The 23821-nt window shown below is 42.5% G+C and overlaps 1 protein-coding gene and 1 long non-coding RNA gene across 8 annotated transcripts in view; both read left to right on the forward strand.

The window, feature by feature from the left end:
- Positions 1 to 53: 53 nt before the first annotated feature.
- Positions 54 to 10597, forward strand: LOC128313493 (uncharacterized). The gene is made up of 3 exons (XR_008294288.1): positions 54 to 835; positions 2255 to 2424; positions 9089 to 10597. It is a non-coding gene; the product is annotated as an uncharacterized LOC128313493 (long non-coding RNA).
- Positions 10598 to 15482: 4885 nt separating this feature from the next.
- The window catches only part of ZNF286A (zinc finger protein 286A), a 29892-nt gene continuing 21553 nt past the window's right edge, over positions 15483 to 23821 (forward strand). For 3 of the 7 annotated variants that reach the window (XR_008294068.1, XM_053211860.1, XM_027047305.2), the window contains exons 1-5: positions 15483 to 15627; positions 16025 to 16245; positions 17183 to 17271; positions 21085 to 21199; positions 22529 to 22621. Coding sequence is in view for 6 of the 7 variants with exons in the window: in XM_053211860.1 (XP_053067835.1) it covers positions 16218 to 16245; positions 17183 to 17271; positions 21085 to 21199; positions 22529 to 22621 (325 nt within the window). In the remaining variant the exon portion in view is untranslated. Of the gene's footprint in view, positions 15628 to 15676; positions 15815 to 16024; positions 16246 to 17182; positions 17272 to 21084; positions 21200 to 22528; positions 22622 to 23660; positions 23741 to 23821 lie in introns of those variants that run through there. The other 4 variants (XM_053211861.1, XM_053211862.1, XM_053211864.1 and 1 more) reach the window with 4 other exon arrangements.

A 23821-nucleotide genomic window follows, 5' to 3' on the forward strand; every position in this document is an offset into this window, starting at 1 on the left:
AGTCCCTCCCTGCCCCGCGCGGGGACACCCTGCCTCGGCCGTGGCCTCCCCGGTTCTCGCGTGTTCTGCGCTCAGAGACAAGCCGTCGCACGGCCCTAAGAAGGGAGGTTAACGTTGGCGGCCCCGGGAAAAGTGGACAGGAACCATTGGGGGCGTCTACTAAGCCATCTATGACTGTCGAGAGTATTTGGGGGCGGGTCGGGGTGCATCCAAAGAGCAGAGGTCTCGTCCGGTGGGGTGGTCCCTTTGGTCACTTGTCATAGAATGAGTGGAGCTGCAGCCCTGCTTCAGAAAACCCGACACAGCAGTCCCACGCGTGCGGTTCCGCGTCATTACCGGAATCCGGGCGGATACCCTGTGCTCTCACATTCTGTGGCCAGATCTTCGGTGGTTCCGACGCTCCCACATCCTCAGCCCCGAGCACGCGGTCGTTTGACGGCCTTTAGGGTTCCTGTCACCCAAGTGTAGTATTCTGATACGTGGAGAAGTGGGACCCTCCCCGGGCGAGGAACAAATCTAACGTGCAAGGCAAGGCTGTTCTCAGCACCATGACGTTTACATGTCCCTGTCCAGAGATGTGCAGCATTGTCCCCGTTAGTTCCTGTTTGCTAGCCACTTTCATAGGCATGACAGTCCTCTGGATCCCTTGGTTGATTGATTTGATATGTATACGGATTCAGTTAATTTAGTTTCTTGGGGGTAAATTCTACAGCCAACCTCTCCATGATAGGCCCATCAGAATGTGCTTCTACTCGGTTCTACTGGGACAAGACTGAAGCTGGTTGAGCTGTTGGTGTCTTCGTTGTCACTTCCAGAAGCAGAAGGTGCTGAGAAGGTGAATACTCCAACTTCTAGAACAAACCCGCAGGCTTACCATGGCCTTTACCACCCACCCCGCTTCCGTAGAGGAGAATCTCTATGCAAATACAGCCTATTCGGTCTTCATAGCTATGCCCTGGATCCTGTCTTTCTAAGCTCTTTTCTACCCAGAATACAGTGGGAATCCACAAAAATCCTACTGTAAAAAAAGCAAACCATGACATACTTGTGCTGGGATTTCAGAAGAAATGCTGAGGCCTCTGTTATTTTGGGGGAGGGGTGTTTTTTAATGTTGGTTTACTTTGAGAGAAAGACAGGGAGAGAGCAGGGAAGGGGCAGAGAGAGAGAGAGAGAGGGAGAAAGAGAGAATCCCAAGCAGGCTCAGCGCTGTCAGCACAGAGCCGGACGTGGGGCTCAAACCCATGAACCGTGAGATCATGACCTGTGCCAAAACCAAGAGTCAGATGTTTTACCAACTGAGCTACCCAGGCACCCCTACAATTTGGGATTCAGTAGGGAGATCCCACAGAACATTCTACCAGCTGGACTCTCCCATCCCCACACTATCTCCACCCCCAAATCCCAAAGCCCCCGGTTGTCTAATGGTCCGTTTTAAATGTGTGAGCTGATGGATGCAACAAGAATGGAAAATTGTTGAAAATTGTTGGCAGTGGATGACAGATAAATGAGGGCTTATTAAGCTATTGCCTCAACTTTCGTGTGTTTGAAATTTCCATAAATTTTAACAGTATAAATTAAGTTAAAAAATAAAGCAGGTTTGATCATATCTCTCCTATACTCAGAGAATTTTTAGTTGGCTTCCCATTGCAGAATAAAATCCAAAGTTCATACTACTAAGGGTTCTTGTAATCAGTTTAGTGCCACACCACCAGCATTTTTAGAGAGTGATATAGAACACAAAAGAAGAAAAACACTAGAGTGCATTACATGTAGTAAGAATATGTCTTGTTCGATGCAGTGTTCTGTGTATGTGCGTATTTGATTATGATGGTGTGTGTGTGTGTGTGTGTGTGTGTGTTCTGTGGGTCATATCAATAAAGTTTCAAATTATTGCTGTAGCGATCCAATCTCCAACCTCAAAGCCTGCGTGGGGGAGGGGCAGAGAGAGAGAATCCCAAGTAGGCTCCCTGCCACCAGCACAGAGCCCAACTCAGGGCTGGAACTCACAAACTTTGAGCTCATGACCTGAGCTGAAATCAAGTCGGTCGCTCAACCAACTGAGCCACCCAGGTGCCCCCGCCCCCGCCTTTATACTTTCTTAATAATACTTATCTCTACTTGACATACATTTATGGTTATCTGCTTACTACCTTCCTCTCTCCTCTCCAAAGGGAAGCTCCTCTGTTTTGACCAATGTTGTATCTGAAGTAGACACTTAAGAAATATCTGTATTGTCCTGGGCATTCTTTATTAGGTTGACACCTAGGTATTTTTGTTGAGCTTGTGACCGGCGTCGTACAACATTGGCCCCTTCCACCATGTGAGGACACAGCAAGAAGTCCACAGTCTGCAGCCTGGAAGAGGACTGTCACCAGAACTCAACCACACCAGCACCCTGATCATGAACTTTCAGCCTCCAGAACCGTGAGAAATCAATTTCTATTGTCCGTAAGTGACCTGTTGTATCCTGTTACAGCAAAACAGGCTAAGACATGTTTTTTTTATTCTTAGAATTTGAGAAGTAGGCATTATATCAAACATTTAAAAATGATACTTGGTGGCGGCAGGGGGAGGCACAGTGCACCTGGGTGGTTCATTCGGTTAAGCGTCCGACTTTGGCTCAGGTCATGATCTCACAGTTTGTGGGTTCAAGCCCCATGTTGGGCTCTGTGCTGACAGCTCAGAGCCTGGAGCCTGCTTCAAATTCTGTGTCTCCCTCTCACCCACTAGTGCTCTCTCTCTCTCTCTCTCTGTCTTTCAAAAATAAATGTTAAAAAAATTCTTTTAAATGATATTTGGGAGTGCCTGGGTGGTTCAGTCAGTTAAACATCTGACTCTTGATTTCAGCTCAGGTCGTGATCTCACGGTCATGAAATCAAGCCCCATGTTGGGCTCCACACTGGGCATGGAGGCTGCTGAAGATTCTCTCTCTTCCTCTCCCTCTCAAAAAGTATAAATGAAGTATACATTAAGTTAAAAAATAAAGCAGGTTTGATCATCTCTCTCCGATACTCGGAGAATTTTTAGTTGGCTTCCCATTGCAGAATAAAATCCAGAGTTCATACCACTAAGGGTTCTTGTAATCAGTTTAGTGCCACCCCACCAGCCTTTTTAGAGAGTGATATAGAACACAAAAAAAGAAAAACACTAGAGTGCATTACATGTAGTAAGAATCTGTCCTGTTCTCTCCCTTCTCAAAAAGAAAAATATTTCAAATATGGTCATGGTACGAATATTATTAAGAAAATATAATATATTTTAATACAGCTACACAAAAATCATTACATAAATTATAGAGCCCTGGGCAGCAGCTTTTAGTATTTTCCCAAAGGGAAGTATTGTATTTCATTGTAGATTATTTTTGTGTTCTACAGAGCACCTGTGCATACACACTCCAGGAGGAAAAACAATCCGTATTGCAAGTTGCAACTAGCATAGCATGGAATTGTTTTTTTTTAATTTTCACTGGTAGTTTACAGCCAAAAATCATTTCATTAGGAACAACATACAGAGTCTTGAGTAAGACCATCTTCATCATCCTGAGTTCTATTTTACAAAAGAAATCTATCTGGAAGAAATATAGTGACGTATAGTAGCTTATGGTTTACTTATTTCCCAGATAGGAAAAGAAGAAAGAAATTAATACTTAATGGCTGCTTTCCAAGTGCTCAGTTCACCATGCTTTATATGTATATTATCTCATTGCTTTATATATATATATATGTATATATGTATATATACATATATATATATATATAATCTTATTTACTCTAAGAAGAATGTTCCTTTTTTTGTTAAGTTTTATTTATTTGAATAATCTCTACACCCTATATGGGGCTCAAACTTACAACCCTGAGATCAAGAGTCACATGCTCTTCCAACCAAGCCAGCTGGGTGCCCCAGAATGTTCCCATTTTAAAGATGGGGCTGAGGTACCTGAATGGCTCAGTCAGTTAAGTGCCTAATTTGGCTCAGGTCAAGATCTCACGGTTTGTGGATTCGAGCCGGTATCGGGCTCCGTGCTGACAGCTCAGAGCCTGGAGCCTGCTTCGGATTCTGTGTCTCCCTCTCTCTCTGCCCCTTCCCCACTAGTACTCTGTCTCTCTTTCTCTCAAAAATAAATAAACATTACAAAATTTTAAAAAACAAAGATAGGAAATATTTCCTTTTTTTTTTTAATGTTTATTTTTGAGAGAGAGAGCACAAGCAAGGGAGGGGCAGAGGAACAGGGGGACAGGGGATCTGAAGCTGGCTCCATGCTATAAGACAGCCCATTATGGGGCTCAGACTCCAGAACCATGAGATCATGAAATCAAGAGTCAGACACTTAACTGAGCCACCCAGGGGCCCCTCATCATCTCCTTTTAAAGACAAAAAAGTGGAGGCTCAGGGAGTTACAGTAAATAGTCCAAAGTCACACCAGTGGAAAAAGACATTCAAGCCAAGAACCAGGTACCATTTAATCCACAAATCCTGTGATATGTTCACTATGTTCTGCCTAATTGAGAAGAGATTATCATTTTCTGATGAAGATATAATTATATAGACTATTAAAATATCAAAGCACTTGGTCTGGTTGAGCGAGAGCTCATGTAGAGTCCCCTTCAGCTGCCTCCCAGAGACTATTTTTTGGAATAGAGGCACTACTGAGTGTTTAAGAGCCGGGGTTGTAGAATCTGAAAGCTTGCATTTGAATGTGGGCCGCTACCATTAATAAATCTTTCTACGTCTGGGTTTTCTCATCTGTAAGATGGAGATAATAGCATCCAACTTAGGAGTTTGTTATTAGGAACGAATGCAATAATACAGAGTTCTTAGCATGATTCCTGGCGTGTAAAAAATGTTCAGTAAATATTAGCTAAATTGATTTTTGTAGGAAATTTTATTTTCCAACAGTAAAGGGAAGGAAAAAGCTTTGGGAAGAGAGGAACCTGAATAAAATGCAGTGGGATAGAATGGTCCCTGGGATTTAGTGATTAGATGGTAAAGGCCAGCAGTCAAAATGCTGTTATGGAGCACCTGGGTGGCTTAATCAGTTAGGCATCTGACTCTTAATTTCAGGGCAGGTGAAGATTTCACAGGCGTGAGATCAAGCCCTGCATCAGGCTCTGTGCTGGCAGGGAGCCTGCTTGGGACTCTCTCTCTCTCTCTCTCTCTCTCTCTCTCTCTCTCTCTCTCCCTCCCCCTTCCCAGCTTATGCTCATGCACTCTCTTTCTCTCTCAAAATAAATATATATGGGGGGAAAAAAAGATTTCTCTATCTTAAAAAAAAAAGACAACCTGTCTTGTTGAGAGGCTTTATATAAAATCAATCAGTAGGAGAACCCCTCCACATCCAGCTGACCGGCAAAAGAAAAAGCCATCCTTCCCCACCTCTTCGTGAACTTAGTACCTTCTAAACACTGTGAAGATTGGCAACTTGGGAGTACCAAGAGGTAGAATAGTAGAATAGTCCGTGGTTTTCTTTACTACTGCCAATAATGAGTCTCATTCAACATTTGAGCAGGCCGTGAATGTTCTCCAGGGGAGCCAGAGCATGAACAGGAGAATGAGGTGAACCCCCAAGTCTGATTTATGCCCGTGTAGCTTCTAGAACCTCACTGTGCACTCCCAGAGATGCCTGGGGTGACCTTGAAGGAGGGAATACAAGAACAGAAGGCAAGAGCAGCAATTCGGGATTATCAATTGTAACATGGTATAATAGCATATCTTCATGGTGTAAGATCTGACACTTTTGGTAGATTTTAATATTTATATTATATACACACATAGGTTTATATAGATGGATATATTGGCATCATGATCTCTTCTGCAAATTCATTAATTAGCCCCCCCCCACCAAATAAATGTAATATAAATGTATAATGTGTTGGGAAAGCGAATTTTGTAGAGCAAAGATTTATCTAAATGACAGAACCCCTGACTTCCACAAATTATCTTTAGGTTGTTAGAAAATAGGAGAAAAAAGAACTCCCTTTAAAAAAAATTTTTTTTAATGTTTTTATTTATTTTTGCGACAGAGAGAGACAGAGCAGGGGAGGGACAGAGACAGAGGGAGACACAGAATCGGAAGCAGGCTCCAGGCTCTGAGCTGTCAGCACAGAGCCCGATGCAGGGCTTGAACCCACAGACTGTGAGATCATGACCTGAGCCGAAGTCAGATGCTTAACCGACTGAGCCACCCAGGCGCCCCAAGAACTCCCTTTTAAAAGCTTATGATATAAATATGACACATGCACATGAATGCATACTGCTTCAAATAATAGTAAAACATGCCCGTGTACCTACTACCCAGCTTGACATTCTGTGACCGGTATGTTACTTTCTGTGACAGTTGGTGTAGAGGAATGTTACTGGTATCAGTAAACCAACTGAATCTAGAAACTTGGCTCACCGATTTTTTACGGTTTTAAGGATTTGTTGCTTCTTTCAGGTTTTCTCTGTAGATATTCGTATCCTACTACATCATCCGCAAAGAACTAAATAAAATACATATGAACCCATTTAACCCTCACCTGTATAACTCATTTATCTTCACAACCATCAGGGAAATAGGTATTACTTATTGTCCTCACTTTACAAAAAGAGAAATGAGGTATAGAGAGGTTAAGTAACGTGCCTGAGGTCAGACAGTATGCAGCAGAGTCAAGATTTTAAATTTAAAACTTGGCAGTCTGGCTCTAGGGTCTGTGATTTAAACTTCTATGTATATAAGTAATTGCCATTCAAATTTTGTCTCTTCCAGCATCCTAACCAGCCCCTCCTCCCTTCCCCCCTCCTTCCTATACTGGAGAGTACTGTACTCCCTCTTCTGTATTTAACATCAACAGTGCTAACATTCTCGTCTCATTCCCTCCCAGGCTGAAGGGACTACTCCTAAGCACCTGTGTTAAATTCACGTTTGCTCTGGGCTTTTGGTAAATAGATTTTACCAAGTTAAGGAAGTTTATCTGACTTTTTAACCTAATCATTTATAGATAATGAACTTCACCAAATGAAGTTTCAGCTTCTGTTGATTTCATCATTTTATTTAATCATGTAATCATTTTATTCTTATCCTTTAGAGTCCATTAATGTAGCAAATTGCATAGCTAGATTTCCTGATGTTAAACTCTATTTGATCATGATACCAGCTAAATTCAGTTGCCTTAAGATACTATAGATATGGGGGTTTTGCACCTATATCGAAAAGCTGAATTAGTTTATAATTTTTGTGTTCCACATAGTGTCCTTATCCATTTTAAGAACGAAGATGATCCTGAGTCACTAAAACAAATGCAGCAGCTTTGTCTCTTTGTTTTCCTGTTTTTAGAACATCTTGTACAAGATAGAGATTTGTTCCTTGAAAGTTGGGTAGAATTTGCAGTATGGTCTCTTATTTCAATTTCTTTTATGGTAATTGATTTCCTAAAGTTTCCAATTTAATTGTGTACCGATATTTTTTCATTTTATATTTTCCTAAATTTATCTACTTTATGTTTTCAAATGTATCATTTAATAATTTCTGTTGTGTCTCTATTTCTGCTGCATATATCATCTGTCTGCTTTCTTTTTTATTCCTTTTTTTAAAGTTTGTTTTTTTGTTTAGAGAGACAGAGCATGTGCACAAAACCGGGGGAGGGGCAGAGAGAGAATCCCAAGCAGGCTCCACATTGTCAGCTCTGAGCCCCTACACAGGGCTCAATCTCACAATGAGATCATGACTCAGCTGAAATAGAGCTGGACGTTTAACAGATTGAACCACCCAGGCACCCCCGCTTTCCTTTTTTAGATTCATCGTTCTCTCTGGAGATTTGTGTAACTTATTAATGTATTCACCAAACCAGTTTTAGGGTTTTTTTTTATTAATTAATTGTTTGTAAGTAATCGCTACAGCCAACATGGGGCCATAATTCACAACCATGAGATCAAGAGTTGTACACTCTTTGAACTGAGTCAGGTAGGCACCCTACCAGCTTTAGGTTTTGATAATTTTTACTACTGGTTTTGGGGTCTAGTAGTTCATTTATTTTAGCTCTTTATTATTTCTATATTTCTTATTTCTTTGGCTTAATCCATCCTTCTTTTTAGCTCCTTGAACACACTCCTTAGCCCACTTGTTTCTAATTTTTCTAAAATGTGTTTCAAATTATATGTGTATCTCTGGGGGTTCCTGACTGACTCAGTTGGTAGAGCTTGCAACTCTTGGTCTCGGGTTTGTGAGTTCAAACCCCACGTTGGGTGTAGAGATTACTTTAAAAAAATCTCTAAAAAAATTATATGTGTCTCCTTTGAAGTATCCTTCTAGTTATGTCCTCCAATATTTGAATGAAAATTTTCAGTGTGATTCAGTTCTATGTATTTCTTTATTTTTTTTCATTATTTTCTCTTTAACCCAAAATTTATTAGTAGTGTATTTTATTTTGCTCTTAACATTCAGAAGTAGAGAATTTTTAGCTCCCTTTTCAATTTTTATTTCTATTTTATCACATACAAAGAAGATAGATCTGTGCTATCCAATATGATAGCCAACAGCCACATGTGGGTACGGAGAACTTAAAATGTGCTTAATCTAAATTGAGGCGTGCTCTCAGCATACAATACACAACAGATTTAGAAGCCTTAGGACAAAAATGTGAAGTGTCTTATTAATAAGTTTGATACTGATTAAAAGTTAAATATATTGGATATGTTGAATTATTTAAAAAAATTTTTTTATTTATGTTTTGAGAGAGAGAGCGTAAGTGGGGAAAGGGCAGAGAGAGAGGGGGACAGATGATCCAAAGCAGGCTCTGCACTGACAGGCGGACAGTAGCGAGCCCAATGTGGGGCATGAATTCATGAACCGCGAGACCATGACCTGAGTTGAAGTCGGATGCTCAACCCACTGAGCCACCCAGGTGCCCCTGGATATATTGAATTAAATAAGTATATTTATTTAATGCATTTTGCCTCTTAAAAAAAACCTTAAAAAATATGACTATTAGAAAACTTTCAATTACATATGTCTCTTGCATTCTATTTCAATTATCTATAATATATGTAATAACATAGATATCTGATACTCATTTTGTTTATTTATTTATTTTGAATTTTTTTTTTTTTTAAGGAGACTCCACACCCAGCATGGAGCCCAAATCAGGGCTTGAACTCATGAGTCTGAGATCAAAACCTGAGTTGAGATCAAGAGTCAGGTGCTTGGGGCAGCTGGGTGGCTCAGTTGGTTAAGCATCTGACTCTTGGTTTTGGCTCAGGTCATGATCTCACGGTTTCATGAGTTTGAACCCCGCATCCGGCTCCATGCTGATGGTGCAGAGCCTGCTTGGGATTCTCTCTCTCTCTGCCCCTCCCCCACTCACGCTATCTCTGTCTCTCTCAAAACAAATAAACTTAAAAATGTATATATTAAAAAAAAAAAAAGAGCCAGATGCTTAACTGACTGAGCCACCCAGGCATCCCTGATACCTAATTTAATTGAGGCATCTTCTGTATTTGAGCACATAGTCAGTTTTTCTGAATAATGCATGTATGCTAGAATAGAATGTGTATCTGTTTGTTGCATGACAAGTTGCTGTAAATCTATTATCTTGGGCTTCTTAATCCTGTTATTAAAACTTCTATAGCTCTCCTTCCTCTTGTCTGCTTGGTGTATAATTTCTCAGGGGTTATGTAAAACTTTCCTACTACCATTACTGATTTTTCTGTCAGTCATTCTATCTACTTGATCTCTCATTCATTTTTTATAAGTATATAATGGGTTCAGACAAGAGGATACGTAGACTGATTTCTCCCTGATCCTTCCTGCTGAGTTCATTATAAGTGCCAGAAATAACAAACGAGAGCTCTGATAGGTAGAAAGAGGAGGGTGGACTGGGTAGAGAGACAGACCTCAGGACTAGAGGAACCCCACGGTGGCAGAGCAACTCACAACCCAAACCTAGCATGAGAAGGTGGCCCAGGTAGGCTCATTCTTCTCCCAGATCAAATAGAGGCCCTACCTACAATACCAGAGGAGCCTGATAGCACTGGAGGGGGAACTTATTGGAAGGCCCACTGACCGTAAGAACCAGGGAAAGCATTCTCTTTCCCTACGAGCCTGACTCTCCTCACCCATCCAGAACACCAGCTGTATGGGGAGCACCTGCAAGTGGGGAGGGGGGAGGCCTGTCACAATCACACAGCCAGGAAGCCTCTTTGTCCCTTGGACCTGAAACTCCCCTCCCCCGCCTAGAGCTGAAGTAGGAGGGCAGTGTCACTTAGAAGAAATGGCACTGACAAGGGGGATCCCACCACTACAACTGATTGAGAAGCTTCCATGTTCCCCCAAGCCTGAGACCCCTCTCATGCACAGAGAGAAAACAGGCTTTAATCTGCTGCACATACTGGGGGATCTGACCAAGACAATCAGCTGGCCCAGAAAGCACTCTCTGACCCAGCCACCCCTGGGAATCTCCACCTCCACACCCAACACACATCCACACTCACATCTGGAGACACCAGGTGATTGGACCACCAGGGGAATGCCACCACATGAAGGGCCCAAACTAGGAAGCACTCTTTTCCCCCGTGAGCTGGAGACCCATTTCCCCACCTTAGCCCAGCCTGCGGAAGCTCTTTCTACCCACTCGGGCAGGACCAGCAAGGACCAGTGGGAGCCCCAGCCAGATCCGATAAACCAAGCAGACCAAAATAGTCTCACAAAGGCTCTGAATGTTAAATGCTTATTGAAATCACAGCCCACAAAAGTAGGCCAAGACTTGTATGCTAAACCTACACAGGGTGACAGCGGTCTAAAACAGAAGATTTAAATAGGACCCAGAGTCTCCTAACGTAATTGACAGAATATCCAGGAATCAATACAAAACCACTCATCATACCAAGAACCAGGACAATCACAACCTGAAGGAGAAGAGACAGTTGACAATGTCAGCACTGAGAAGAATCAGATGTTTGATCCATCCAACAGGGATTTAAAGGAGCCATCATTTGAAAAAAATATTTCAGTAAGAATTTACAAATTCTCTCAAAACAAATTTAAAAATTTTAAATCGTAGCAAAGAAAAGAAGCTATACAGAAACAAATGAACATTATAAAACTAAAAAATACAAATACTGAAATAAAAACCTCACTGGATAGGCTCAATAGTAGAGTGGAGATGACAGATAATAGGATCTATGAACTTAGGTACAGATCAATAGAATGAACTCAATCTGAAAAACAGAAAAATACACTGAAAAAAAAAAATGAACAGAGCCTCAGGGACCTGTTGGGACAATGACAAAAGATTAAGCAATGTTAACATGAGTCCCAAAAGAAGAGGAAAGACAGAGTGAAGCTGAAACAGAGTATTTAAGGAAATAATGGCAGATAAGTTCCAAAACTTGGTAAAAGACATAAATTTACAGATTCAAGGAGCTGAACAAATCCCGAATAAATAAACATAAATAAATCTTGAACAAGACACATCATAATTAGAATTCTGCAAACTAAATGCACAGAAGAAATCTTGAAAGCAGCAGAGAAATGTCACATTACCTATAGGGGCACACCACTGAATGACAGCAGGTTTCTCATATTTGAAACCATAAAAGCCAGAAGGAAATGGTACATTTTCAAGTGTGTCAATTTGAAGGGAAAGAATTGCCGACCATGAATTGAATACCCAAAGAAACTATCCTTCAGGAATGAAGAGGCATTCCAGACATTCTCAGATGAATGGTAACAATGAGAATTTGTCACTTAGCAGACCTACCCTTAAAGAATGGCTAAGAGAATTTCTAACAACAACAACAACAACAACAACAACAAAAGACATGATAAAGGAAGGACTCACGGAGCATCAGAAAAGAAGAAAGAACAATGGAAAGAGTAGAAATATAGGCCAATACAATAGATTATACTTCTCATGAGCTTTATAAGTATATAAGGTCCCTCTTTTGTCCATTATGTTGTTTTTATCTTGAGTCTAATTTTATTAATAATAACATTTTATCTGGGTATTCTTTTAGTTCTTTGCCTGGTATATCCTTTGCCATCACTTTGTTTTTAATACTTCTCGTTGTTTAGTTTCCAGTGTATCTTTTGTAAAAAATATATTGCTGCATCTTGGGGTTCATGTTAGTTTTTTGTTTGTTTTTAATTCAGAGATTCTCTGCCTTTTGATGGATGGGTGTGACTCATTTACATTTATTGTGATAAATTCTATAATAAGTCTTATTCAATGTTTTCCCTTGATCATACTTTATTGTTGTTTCTTGTTTTCCTCTTGTCTGGGTTTCCATTAAACAATCAATTATTTTCTTCTGGTTTGAATGTTACATCTACTTTTACTCTCATGGTACTTGTACCTAACTTATTAAAACTCACACCTATGTTTTTCCCCCGATTCCATCCATTTATTAAGCTTGTGAATATGTGTATTCTCCCTGTAATCAAGACAAGTAACTTAATTACCTCACTTTTGCATTTCTACTTCCCACCCTCATCCCCAATGGTATTAAAATTTTAGTACTGGATCGTTGGGTACACGTAGTTGGTGTCACCCTGTCTTAGTACCTCTGTTCCTTCGTTAAGATGATGATAAACTCTTTACTAAATTCTTTCCAAGATGATGATAAACTCTTGGCTAATTATTTCTCTTTATTTATATCTTGAAGCATCTTCTTGAATTTTTTCTCCTTGCAGAAATACTTCGTCCAAGAATATTTCCAAGGTCTTGTATGCATAAGAGCGTCTTTATTTTGCCTCAGTTACATGGTACTTAACTAAAATTCTAAGTTTTATCTTTTCCAATTTGAAAACACCATTACACTTTCTTCTGCAGTCAGTACTACGATTGAACAATCAGATTTATTTTTGCGATTATTATTTAGTGAAGGGCCACACAATTCCAGGTGCTGTTTTTGACATTGGGGATTTAGCATTGAACCTTGTTTTGTAGGTGATCTGTTTTGTTTCTGGGAGTTTTTAGTTTCTTGTTATTTATTGTGGAAGAGATAATCAAGAGTGACTGCCAGTTGAGCTGTGAGTTAGACCCAAACAATGGGAGGCTCCTTGCCCCATCCCTTGTCCTTGGAAATATATATTCTGCCCACCGTTGCCACAGTAAGGGTCATTTTGGGGATGCAGCCTTTAGAGAGTAATGTGTTATTGAGACCATGTGGACTGAATATGTGACTGAACCCAGTTAAGGCCTCTTTATAAACTTTAAAGATTCTGGTGGGTGGGTGCAGAGATAAACTTATCTTGCAGCACTCAAGACAAGCTGGTATATAATTTCCTTTGCTTATTAAAATTGCTGCTTATTGGGGCACCTGGGTGGTTGTCGGTTAAGCATCCAACTCTTGATTTCTGCTTTATATGTTATAAATTGTTCAGTTTAATTTGTTTTTATAGCAATAAAATTCTTCAGATATCTCCCCCCCCCCCCCCCGTGGGCCCAACAGGTTATAAGCCGATAATAATAGGGAGGGAAGAGAACCAAGCCCTGGAGTGTTTCCTTTATCCTCTTCAACTTACCAGGAAGGGCACAAGCTGTAGATCATATGTTTGTCTGTGGAGATGGCAAGGGGCACTTAGGGGGATTTGAGTTATTTTTAAAGCAGAGAATCTATTGCGGTAACATTTGGGCAAGGTCACTCCCCATATACTACCCTCTCCCTAACAGATTACCTTTTCCCTCAGAGGACCTATCTCTACCTCTTTTTTTTACAATAATCAGCTGGCTCACTGTGTGTGTGTGTGTGTGTGTGTGTGTGTGTGTCGGGGTGGGAGAAAGCTGAATAAAATCCTTTGAGGTGAATATACTTGCATCTATCAGTATCCACTCTTCTCCCAGCTCAGCTCTAAGGCTACCCTGTGAAATGGTGAAGGAGTAGGCAAGGAATTACCCAGCTCAATGTGAGAGTAGATGGAAAGGACCAGAAAAAACAAAAAACAAAAAACAAAAAAAACTAAAAAGCAGCCCCACTCCCTATAGCACCTACCTGCAGTCTCCTTTTGACATCTGTCTTCCACTGCTGCTGCCATTCTGTCCCCATCTACACACACACACCCCCCCCAGGACCAGCCGTAGCCATTAGTGTTCCAGAGGGTTTCCAATCAATTTTTCAGTAGTCCCTCAATCCAACAACCTCCCCCCTGCCACAGGATATCCAGGTTGGGTTTGGGTAAAGGAGCTAGACATTTAAGTTAGGATGCTGTATTAGTTAGCTTTTCTTTGCATGACATTGCTATACATTTAGTGGCTCAAAACAGCATGCATTTATCATCTCATACTGTCTTCAGGTGAGGTCTGAGCACAGCTTAACTGGGTCCTCAGCAGCCAGCTATTAAGCTGTCAGCCAGGGCTAGGTTCTCGTGTGAAGACTATCCTAGAAATGATCCACTTCCAAGCACCAGGGGGTTGTTGGCAGCGTTTGGGTTCTTGCTGGCCACCCACAGTTCCTTGTCATGTGGGTCCCCCCCCAACACCAACCCTTTTTATATCAAAGCCAGCAAGGAGTCTCCTAGCAAGAAGCATTAGAATCACGTGACCTTTGTCGTGTGCAATTGTTTAACAGTGAGTCACCGGTCCTACCCACACTCAAGACGGATTACACAAGGGTGTGAATGATGGGAGCTACGCCGGATAACGGGGGCCAGAGAAGGGGTGCCTTCTTGTGGGGACTAAAAATCATTTTTCCCCAAAGTTTTTGAAAACCATTTCAAAAGATTTTGGCAGTAAAGTAACGTTATATTCTTGCTTTAGAATGATCCCTGACCAGAAAGTGAGAATACACTGGTGGGAAAGAAAACTTGACTTAGGGACTTGGAGATAGACCGTGAAAAAGAAGAGTTGAGCATATTCTGGTTCTGGCTTTTGCAGAGGGGTTTGTGGGCAAACGACGAATGAAAGTCATTCGTCGAGATGAGGAAAGGCAGTTTAGAGGTTTTAGAGTTTGGTTAGTTAGAGGTTAGTGAAAGAATACAATAAAAGACTAACCACTCTCCCTTGGGCAAACAACCTCTTTTGATAAATTTCAATTAATTGTTATGGCTGCAAAGAATCTGCTGCTCCCACTTGTTGAAACTGGCCGAGTCTTTTCAACTCATCTATCTCACAGAAGTCAGTGTTCTGCATCACAAGCCGTCTATGGATGCAACGAACAGCGGTTTGGGGATACAACCCGCTGTTCCCCAAAATACACCTTTCACATTGTTTGAAGGCAAAGGGGGAGTTTGGGAGGACAAAAATACGGGGAAAGCCACATGCCCTCATATAATCTGACAGCTGAGTCGTCAGGGTTGAAGTCCTCAGCGGCCCTAAGCACTGCGCGGCGCTCCCACGAGGAGACAAAGAGCGGGTACCCGCCGACACGGCTCAGCCTCTCGGCGTCCGCGCTCTCCCCGGGGTGAATCCGACACGAGCGTTGCGGCCCGATACTCTCGCGAGAGGAAAGGAGACCACAGCTCCTTCGAGTCTCCCAGCCGCGCCACGTGTGCTCCCACCTACTGAGAAAAGGAGTCTGGCAGCGCCCAGAGGCTTCTGGGATTCGTAGTTCCGGGGCTGGCTGAGGCCTGCCAGCCTTGCCCCGCTCCTTCTTACGCATGCGCGACTCCGAGCTGGCCCAAGAAGTTCGTAGCCTTTGTCAGGCCCGGGATGGGAGGTGAGTTGGACGCTCGCCTGCCGCTCTTCTCCGCCCAGCCTAGATGGTGGCCCCTGGGGCATCCTTTCGTGCCGAGTCGGGGCTGGAGTGCGCGTTTGTGGAAGGGGCCTCGAGGGAGGACCATGAGCCCCATCCCTTCGCGCTCCGGCCCGAATCCCTCCCGCGGTGCCGCCTCCCCGGGACGCGGGTGCGAGCGCGGTGCAGGCGGGGGCGCGACGGGCGGGGCGCGGGGCAGTCGCTGGGCTTCGGGGAGAGGCCGGAGCGCGGCGGGGTTTGTCTGCGCGCCTGCTACCTTGGCTGGACCCGTGCGGCCGCTCGGTGCCCCCAGGGACAGCTGCGAGCTGCAGGGACAGGCACCTGGCACCCAGCCTCAGGGATGCTCTCCCCGGGTTTCCAGGTTCCAGCCTCGCGGCACCGAGCCAGGCTCGAGAGTGAGGAAGAAACCCGACCCGACCAGATCGAAACCTTTCAGCGGAGCCCCCCGAGGGAAGGCAGGAGGGAGGACGACGAGGCCACGGAGGCTTCTCACTGTTCGGCCCGGAGAAGTCTGAACTGGCGGGGGAGATCGGAACCGGGAGCAGGTGGTGATCATGGAGACCGACGTGCACGAGAAGAGAGGTGAGAGTTTCAGAAGTATTGAACTTGTGTTGTGGAAGGGCCAAATTCCTTCCTCCTGAAGGGAAATCAGTTGGCCTCACAGGAGGTGGCTCTTGGTTGAGAGTGCTGTCCGTCTCCTTTGTCTGGGGGACGGATGGCCTCTTTGAGTGAGCAGGGAGGGCTTGGTGTGGGATCCATCCCCCTTTCCTCTCCAGCTGGGCGCACAATGGACCCTTCAAAGCCACCCCCAAAGTCTGAGCGGAATGTTAGCTTCTAAGGCGTGAACATAGCCTCGATTACTTTTTCACCCACCTTCTTCTTCCCAGATGATTATGCCATCCTAGCCTCAATCATCGGTCTGAGAACTTAGCTTTTTGCTTGGCAAAAGTATTTCCCATACCTTTTATGCCTTTTTGTCTGGACAACAGCCCTATGATTTCAAAAAGCAAGTGATTTTTGTGTTATACAGGAGAAAACAGGCCTAGAAGTCCGTGACTGACTTCCAGGACTACTAGAACAGTCTTTGTTGAAGCTTGGCTTCCTACATCAGAATTACATGCCCGGGTGCTTGTTAGATTTCTAGATCGCACCGCAGACTCAACTAACGATAATTATTTGGAGATGGGATACAGCAGTCTGCGGTTTTCAAGTAAGCTTGCAGGATGCTTTTTGAAAACCGGTTGAGTCTGTTTTTCTGATAGGGACGTTCGGCTCAGGGATCAAACGGACTTATTTTGCTTCCGAGATCAGAGAGTGCCATCTTCCAGAATGTGTTATAATTGTAGCAATGCTTCTGGATGTTGGCCGTGACGCTGGGATCCTGGGTTGTTTGGGGCTCCCTTCTGTTACGGTGCTGGTAGGGAGCTTCATTCGTATGGTGGGGGTGGGGGGGGGAATTTGGCTGATCGGAGTCACAAGATGGATCCAGGCCCTATCATCACTGCTTTCTTGCCCTTAGCTCTGTCTTCCCATGATGCTCCCCTTTCCCAAGAGCGGAGCACAGAAGAGGGGGAAGTGGCAGCTCTACGACTCACAGCTAGATCCCAGGTGAGTGGGAGTCCCTCCCGATTATTGAAAACGCTGCCTAAAAAAAAAAAAAAAAAGAAAAGAAAAGGCCGCCTGATTTCTCAGAGTACACACGTACCCCCTTGTTTTTAGGGTGGGCTTTCGTTGTCCGCTAGAGCTCAAGTAGAGAGCTGGGTTCCAGTTCTAAGAGACTGCTTGGGTATCTAATGCACTCCATAGAAAATGTCTTCGACTTACCCCGGGTACCCTCTCCAGCTAGTATTTATTGTCATTCAACAGGCATAGGAGGAGCATTGTCCTTCTTGGACTGTTTATGCTCTTTCTGTGCTTGGTAACTTAGGGAACTTATTTTATTTTATTTTTTTAATTTTTTTTTTTAAGGTTTTATTTATTTTTGAGACAGAGAGAGACAGAGCATGAACGGGGGAGGGGCAGAGAGAGAGGGAGACACAGAATCGGAAGCAGGCTCCAGGCTCTGAGCCATCAGCCCAGAGCCCGACACGGGGCTCGAACTCACAGACCAGACCGTGAGATCGTGACCTGAGCTGAAGTCGACACTTAACCTACTGAGCCACCCAGGCGCCCCGGGAACCTATTTTATTTTTAAACGTTTATTTATATCTGAGAGAGAGAGAGAGACAAAGTGTGAGTGGGGTAGGGGCAGAGAGAGAGAGAGGGAGACAGAGAATCCGAAACAGGCTCCAGGCTCTGAGCTGACAGCACAGAGCCCCACCGTGAGATCATGACCTGAGTCAAGGTCGGTTGCTCAACGGACTGAGCCACCCAGGCACCCCCTGAAGGCTTAATTTATTTTTTTTTTAATTTTTTTTTTAATTTTTTTTTTAACATTTTATTTATTTTTGAGACAGAGAGAGACAGAGCATGAACGGGGGAGGGGCAGAGAGAGAGGGAGACACAGAATCGGAAGCAGGCTCCAGGCTCTGAGCCATCAGCCCAGAGCCCGACGCGGGGCTCGAACTCACGGACCGTGAGATCGTGACCTGAGCTGAAGTTGGCTGCTTAACCAACTGAGCCACCCAGGCACCCCTAATTTTTTTAACGTTTATTTATTTTTGAGACAGAGACAGAGCATGAACAGGGGAGGGTCAGAGAGAGAGGGAGACACAGAATCTGAAACAGGCTCCAGGCTCTGAGCCGTCAGCACAGAGCTCCACGCAGGGCTCGAACTCACGGACCGCGAGATCGTGACCTGAGCCGAAGTCGGACGCTTAACCGACTGAGCCACCCAGGCGCCCCTGAAGGCTTAATTTAAAGAATTAGAATCCAGCCCTCCAAATTGATGAATGTTGAAGTATTTTAGAGGTGAAGTGTTACGTCTGCAGCTTACTTCCCGATCCACCCCCCTTCCCGAGGGAAAATACTAAGAATTGTTGAATTCGAGTGGTGGTTGGACTGTGTGGGCAAACAGTGTATTAGTCTCTTAACTATTTGTATTTTGAAAAGTTGGGGAGAAGACAGAGCTCCCCATGATGTGTGTGGTATACCTCAATTAGCCTTTCTCTTTGCTGCTATAATCCGAAGCGAAAAAGTAGACACTGGCACATTCGTACTGTTTGAAAAGTGACTTCTCAGGATCCTTTTTTTTTTCTTTAAGTTTTTTATTTATCTAAGCAGTCTCTACACCAAACATGGGTCTCGAAGTTGCTACCCCAAGATCAAGAGTCACACGCTCTTCGGGCTGAGCACCCCTTCTCACGATCCTTCTGTATACTTGCTTGTCTCCCTTGGTTTCTCCACTGCCTTACATGAATCTCAAAGCGTGTATTAGTCAAGAAGTTTTAAGATGCAGCTCATGAAAACTCAAAACTGGCTTAAGCAAAAAGAGTTATTGACTAACATAAGTGAAACATCCAAGCGTGGTATGGAGTTCAAACAGTATTATTAGAACTTACTCTATCCATTTCAGTGACCTTTTTTTCCCTCTCTCATTGGGTTTTGCTGTCAAGCAGACTTTTTTTTCCTAGTGCTGGCTCCTAACATATTTAGGCTTACATCTTCCCATGTTGAAGACCAGAGGAAAAAAAGGCATTTTCTCTCCTACTTGTTCCAACAAGTCCTGGAATTAACTCTTTAATGGGCACTAGGCACATTCTGGCACCATTATTGGCCAGATCTGATGGTAATTTTCCAATTGGTTAGACCTAGGGGATATACCTGCACACACCCTTATAAATATATGTCCCACCCATGAGTCAGGGATGGAATTAATACCACCTGAACTATACTAAAAGTAGCCAAGCATAGCAGCCAGAGGAAAATCGGGGTATAGGTACCAAGGGAAAGGTGAGCGCTTTATATATTTCAACACTTTGATAATGGATTCAGGATTGTTATCGCTTCCGGGTGTATTAAACCTTTTATGGAATTTTTTTTTTTTAAATGTCTTTTGCAATGCATTAGATTTTGCTTGATGCCAACTTTGCAACTTTCTTACTAGAATTTTCCTGGGCTATTTTTTGTCTTTAACTTACTAGATTTCTTAAAACATTAAAGTTTTAATTCTTGCTCGCTGTAACCAGGTGAACAGCACAGACATTTATAAAGATAAAGGTAATATTACTTCCTCCCATTCAGTCCCCCACTTCTCCCTACTGAGGATAACAGTGTGATGTATATTTCACTTCCCTCTCATCCCAACTTTGGATTTTTTTTTTTTTTTTTTGAGAGCGCTTTCTGTAAAGAGGATGTGACATTTAAAAAAAACAAAAACAAAAAAACCCCACCTTTTTATGAGGTAAATTAAGTAATTTATATTAATTACTTGTTATGTTTCAGATTTTTACCACGTGATTTTTATAATTCTGTTTGCTATGCTTTGTTCTTTTGTATTGTTTCCTGCCTTTTGTGCAATAGTTGGCATTTTTCTGGGTTATTTTTTTCTTTTAATCTGGAAATTAATTCCCATCGAGTGTCATTTCAGCTATAGATATGCAGATTATAGGACCAAGTTCATTTTACTCATAATATCTTGTCTGTTTAGTGGCTACTTAATGATTTTTTTATATTTCATTTTATTTTTCAAGGACAATTGTTGTGTTTTTTTTTTTAATTCTTGTTATTTAAATCTCAGATCATTTCCACTTTGGAAATGTTATTTTGAAATAATTTTAGACTTAAGGAAATGTTGTAAATAAGAGTTTTCATATACTCTCCATTCAGATTCTCTGAAAGTTAACATTTATCTCACTTATAATAATTCATTACAGCTTTTATATACTTGGTGTTATATAAACTTAATCCTATGATATTTACGTTTATAAGTTATATCTGTGCCTTCAGTTTGTTGCTGGTAGTTTCCAATTTAATGCTTTTTGCCTTGAATTCCATGCCTACCTGGATTTGGTGCCTTTTGCCAATCTTTTCATTCCATAACTTCTTCCTTTGCAAGTTTTGCATTTCAATTCATCTTCTGATTGGCTAGGTTAATTCTTTGAGTTTTTATTGAGGACTCACCAGGAGAATTATGCAGACATGCATCATTTTTCCTCTGCTCTTTTTTTGTTTACTTTGCCAAATTGCATTGTTGACTCACTGGTTCATGTTTCAGCTCTTCATTTCCCAGAAGAACTGTGGTCTCAACGGAAAAACCACAGTCTGTCTTCTTTCGGTTCTCATATTGAATCCAGGACATAGGTGATACCCAGTGACTTTGGAGTATTCCGAATTTGAATACATGACAAGGCTTGTCATTTATCACAACCATTCCCCTCATGCATGTATTTTACACATCTACTCTAGGGCCATCAGAAATTGGGGGGGTGAAATTGAGTCTGTTGAGTGAAAGATGTGAACAAAAGTATGTTTGTGTCTTAGGCATCAGTGACATTCAAGGATGTGGCCATGGACTTTACCCCAGAGGAGTGGGGGAAGCTGGATCCTGCCCAAAGGGAGGTGATGCTGGAGAACTATAGGAACCTGGTGTCGCTTTGTAAGGATGGGTTCTCATTGTGACTCGAATCTGCTTTGGGGACGTCATTACTTTATTGAAAGTGAAATAGCTTAACAAAGCATTCACTTTTGCATTCAGAAATCATGAAGTATTGATCCCTTTGGGCCCAGAGAAAATCTATTTCTGCCCTTGGTTCTTGGTAAAATGTCTGTGCTTGTTTTACATCAAAATTCTTTGGATTCAAATGACAGAAACCTATTTCACACTAACTTAAAGGGCATAAGAATGTTGGTTCAGGAAATTATAAATATTGTCAGATATCTCCTTTATTTTGTTTTAATCACGTGGCTTGGCTTTGCCCTATATTAGCTTTATTCTCAGGCTCTCCCCATGCGGCAAAGATGGCCATCGGCAGCTCTAAGGTGGCATAAGTCTCTCAGAGAAATTACTCTCTGGCCAGTGTGGATCTTACGCTCACTTCCGTGAAGGGTGTGTGGGTGTGGGAATGTGCGAATGGGTACTCCCACACGTATGTGTTCTTTCGGGGGTAGAAGGAACTATGTTATCTTCTCCCAGTGATATTTACACATGAATATTCAGAAGTTCTATTTGTATCAGTAATTTGTTGCCATCATTTTCTAATTTAGTACTTTTTGCCTTGAATTAATTTTATGCTTGTGTAATAAATTCCCTAAGAAAGTGGGTTCTGATAAATGAAGAAGGAAGAAAGGGGAAAACTATTAAAAAGGAGACAAAAACTCTAGTCGCCACAGAGCACAACTCTTTGGTGCTGCCACTGAGGTCCCACTTTCTCTACCTCTTCCCTAAGCTAAGGACTCACCTGCAGTGTCTCTCTGGAACTTCCTCAATAGAAAAATAAAGAGAAATTGTCTTCTTCCTTTTTAAGTAAGCGCTACACCCAACGCGGGGCTTGAACTCATGACCCTCAGATCAAGAGTCATGTGCTCTCCCCACTGAGCCAGCCAGCCAGGTGCCCTGAGAAATTCTCTTCTTTTTGACCGGCAGATACATTTGCCTTTTCCAGTGCATGTAAACTCCTTACCAGACCCAGACTCTTGCTGCAGATATTTTGAGTTCCATTCAAGGTCCATCCTCCCTTATCTCTGATCTTCTTTTAATATCCTATCTTTGTAGATCAAGGGGTTGGGACTGTGCTCTAGAATAGACCTTTGTGCCCATCACAAATAGTTAAGTCCTGTTTCTTTTTGTTGTTGTCCTGTCCTTTCCTTTCCTTTCCTTTCCTTTCCTTTCCTTTCCTTTCCTGCCTCCCTCCCTCCCTCCCTCCCTCCCTCCCTCCCTTCCTTCCTTCCTTCCTCTCGTTCTCTCTCTCTTTCCTTCTGTGAGCAGGGCTTCCAGTTTCCAAATCTGAGAACTACAGTTTGGAGAGCGGAAAAGAACCACTGATGCTTGAGAGAAAAGCCCCCAAAAGCAGCTATTCAGGTGAGTCAGATGCATGGGAGTCGTCAGAAACAGTAACGCCACAGGACGGCGAAAAAGTGACACTTTTCCGTGCTTAAAAAAGAATACTGGCAATACCTACGCGCTTTTATTTTTTAATATCTTATTTTAAATTATACAGCTTTTTAAATAATATAAAAGTTGAGAAAATAAAATAACACGTGTTCACTGTCAAAACCAGACATATGCCAGTACTTTGCTTCTTTTGCCTTTGTTTATTTTGCAATGCAAAATAAAAATATCATAACTGTACAGTTCTTCGAATTTTCGCAAATGAACACGTTCATGTAACTACTGCCCAGATCAAGAAACAACCTCACCAGCCCGAAGCACCCTTGTCCCTTCATTCCTTCCAAGGGTGACCTTATCCCAACTTCTAACACCATAGAACTTGTTCTTGAACTTCATTTAGACAGAATCCTATTGTATATTCCAATGTCCGGCTTTCTTCACTGAACATGACTGTGAGATACATCCATGTTCTCGCATGTACTTATAGTTCATTGTCTTTGTTGTGCCATCTTTCATTATGTCAATATACCAGTTTATCCGTTCTTTTGAGATGGGCGTGTGGGTAGTTTCTAGGTTGGGGCTAAATGAAGAAGACTGCCCTGTATATTCTTTTACATGTCTTCTGGTGAACCCATGCAGGCATGCCTTGGAGATACTGTGGGTTTGGTTCCAGACCACCAGAGTAAAGCAAGTGTTGCAGTAGAGGAAGTGAAGTGAATTTTGGGGTTTCCCGTTGCATGTAAAAGCTATGTTTATATTACGCTACAGGATACAATAGCATTATGTCTAAAAACCAAACGACACGCATACCTTAATTAAAAAATGTTGTCTAAAACTCCTGTCATATGAGCCTTCAGCAAACCGTAATCACTGATCGCAGATCGCCAAAACAAATACAATACTAATGAGAAAGTTTGAAATACCACAAGAATTACCAAAATGTGACCCAGAGGCACCAAGTGGGCAAATGCCACTGGAAAAATGGCGTTGATGTACTTGTTTGATGCAGGGTTGCTACAAACCTTCCATCTGTAAAAAGCAAAACACAAGGCAGTATCTGCAAAGCACAATTAAGTGGAATGAAACGAGGTATGTCGGTATATGCATTTCTGTTGGACAAACACACAGGGAGAATTGTTGGATCCTGGGGCCGGTATTTTGGTAGATGGC

The sequence above is a fragment of the Acinonyx jubatus genome, chromosome E1 (genome assembly GCF_027475565.1).
Source record: "Acinonyx jubatus isolate Ajub_Pintada_27869175 chromosome E1, VMU_Ajub_asm_v1.0, whole genome shotgun sequence".
Taxonomy (NCBI): domain Eukaryota; kingdom Metazoa; phylum Chordata; class Mammalia; order Carnivora; family Felidae; genus Acinonyx; species Acinonyx jubatus.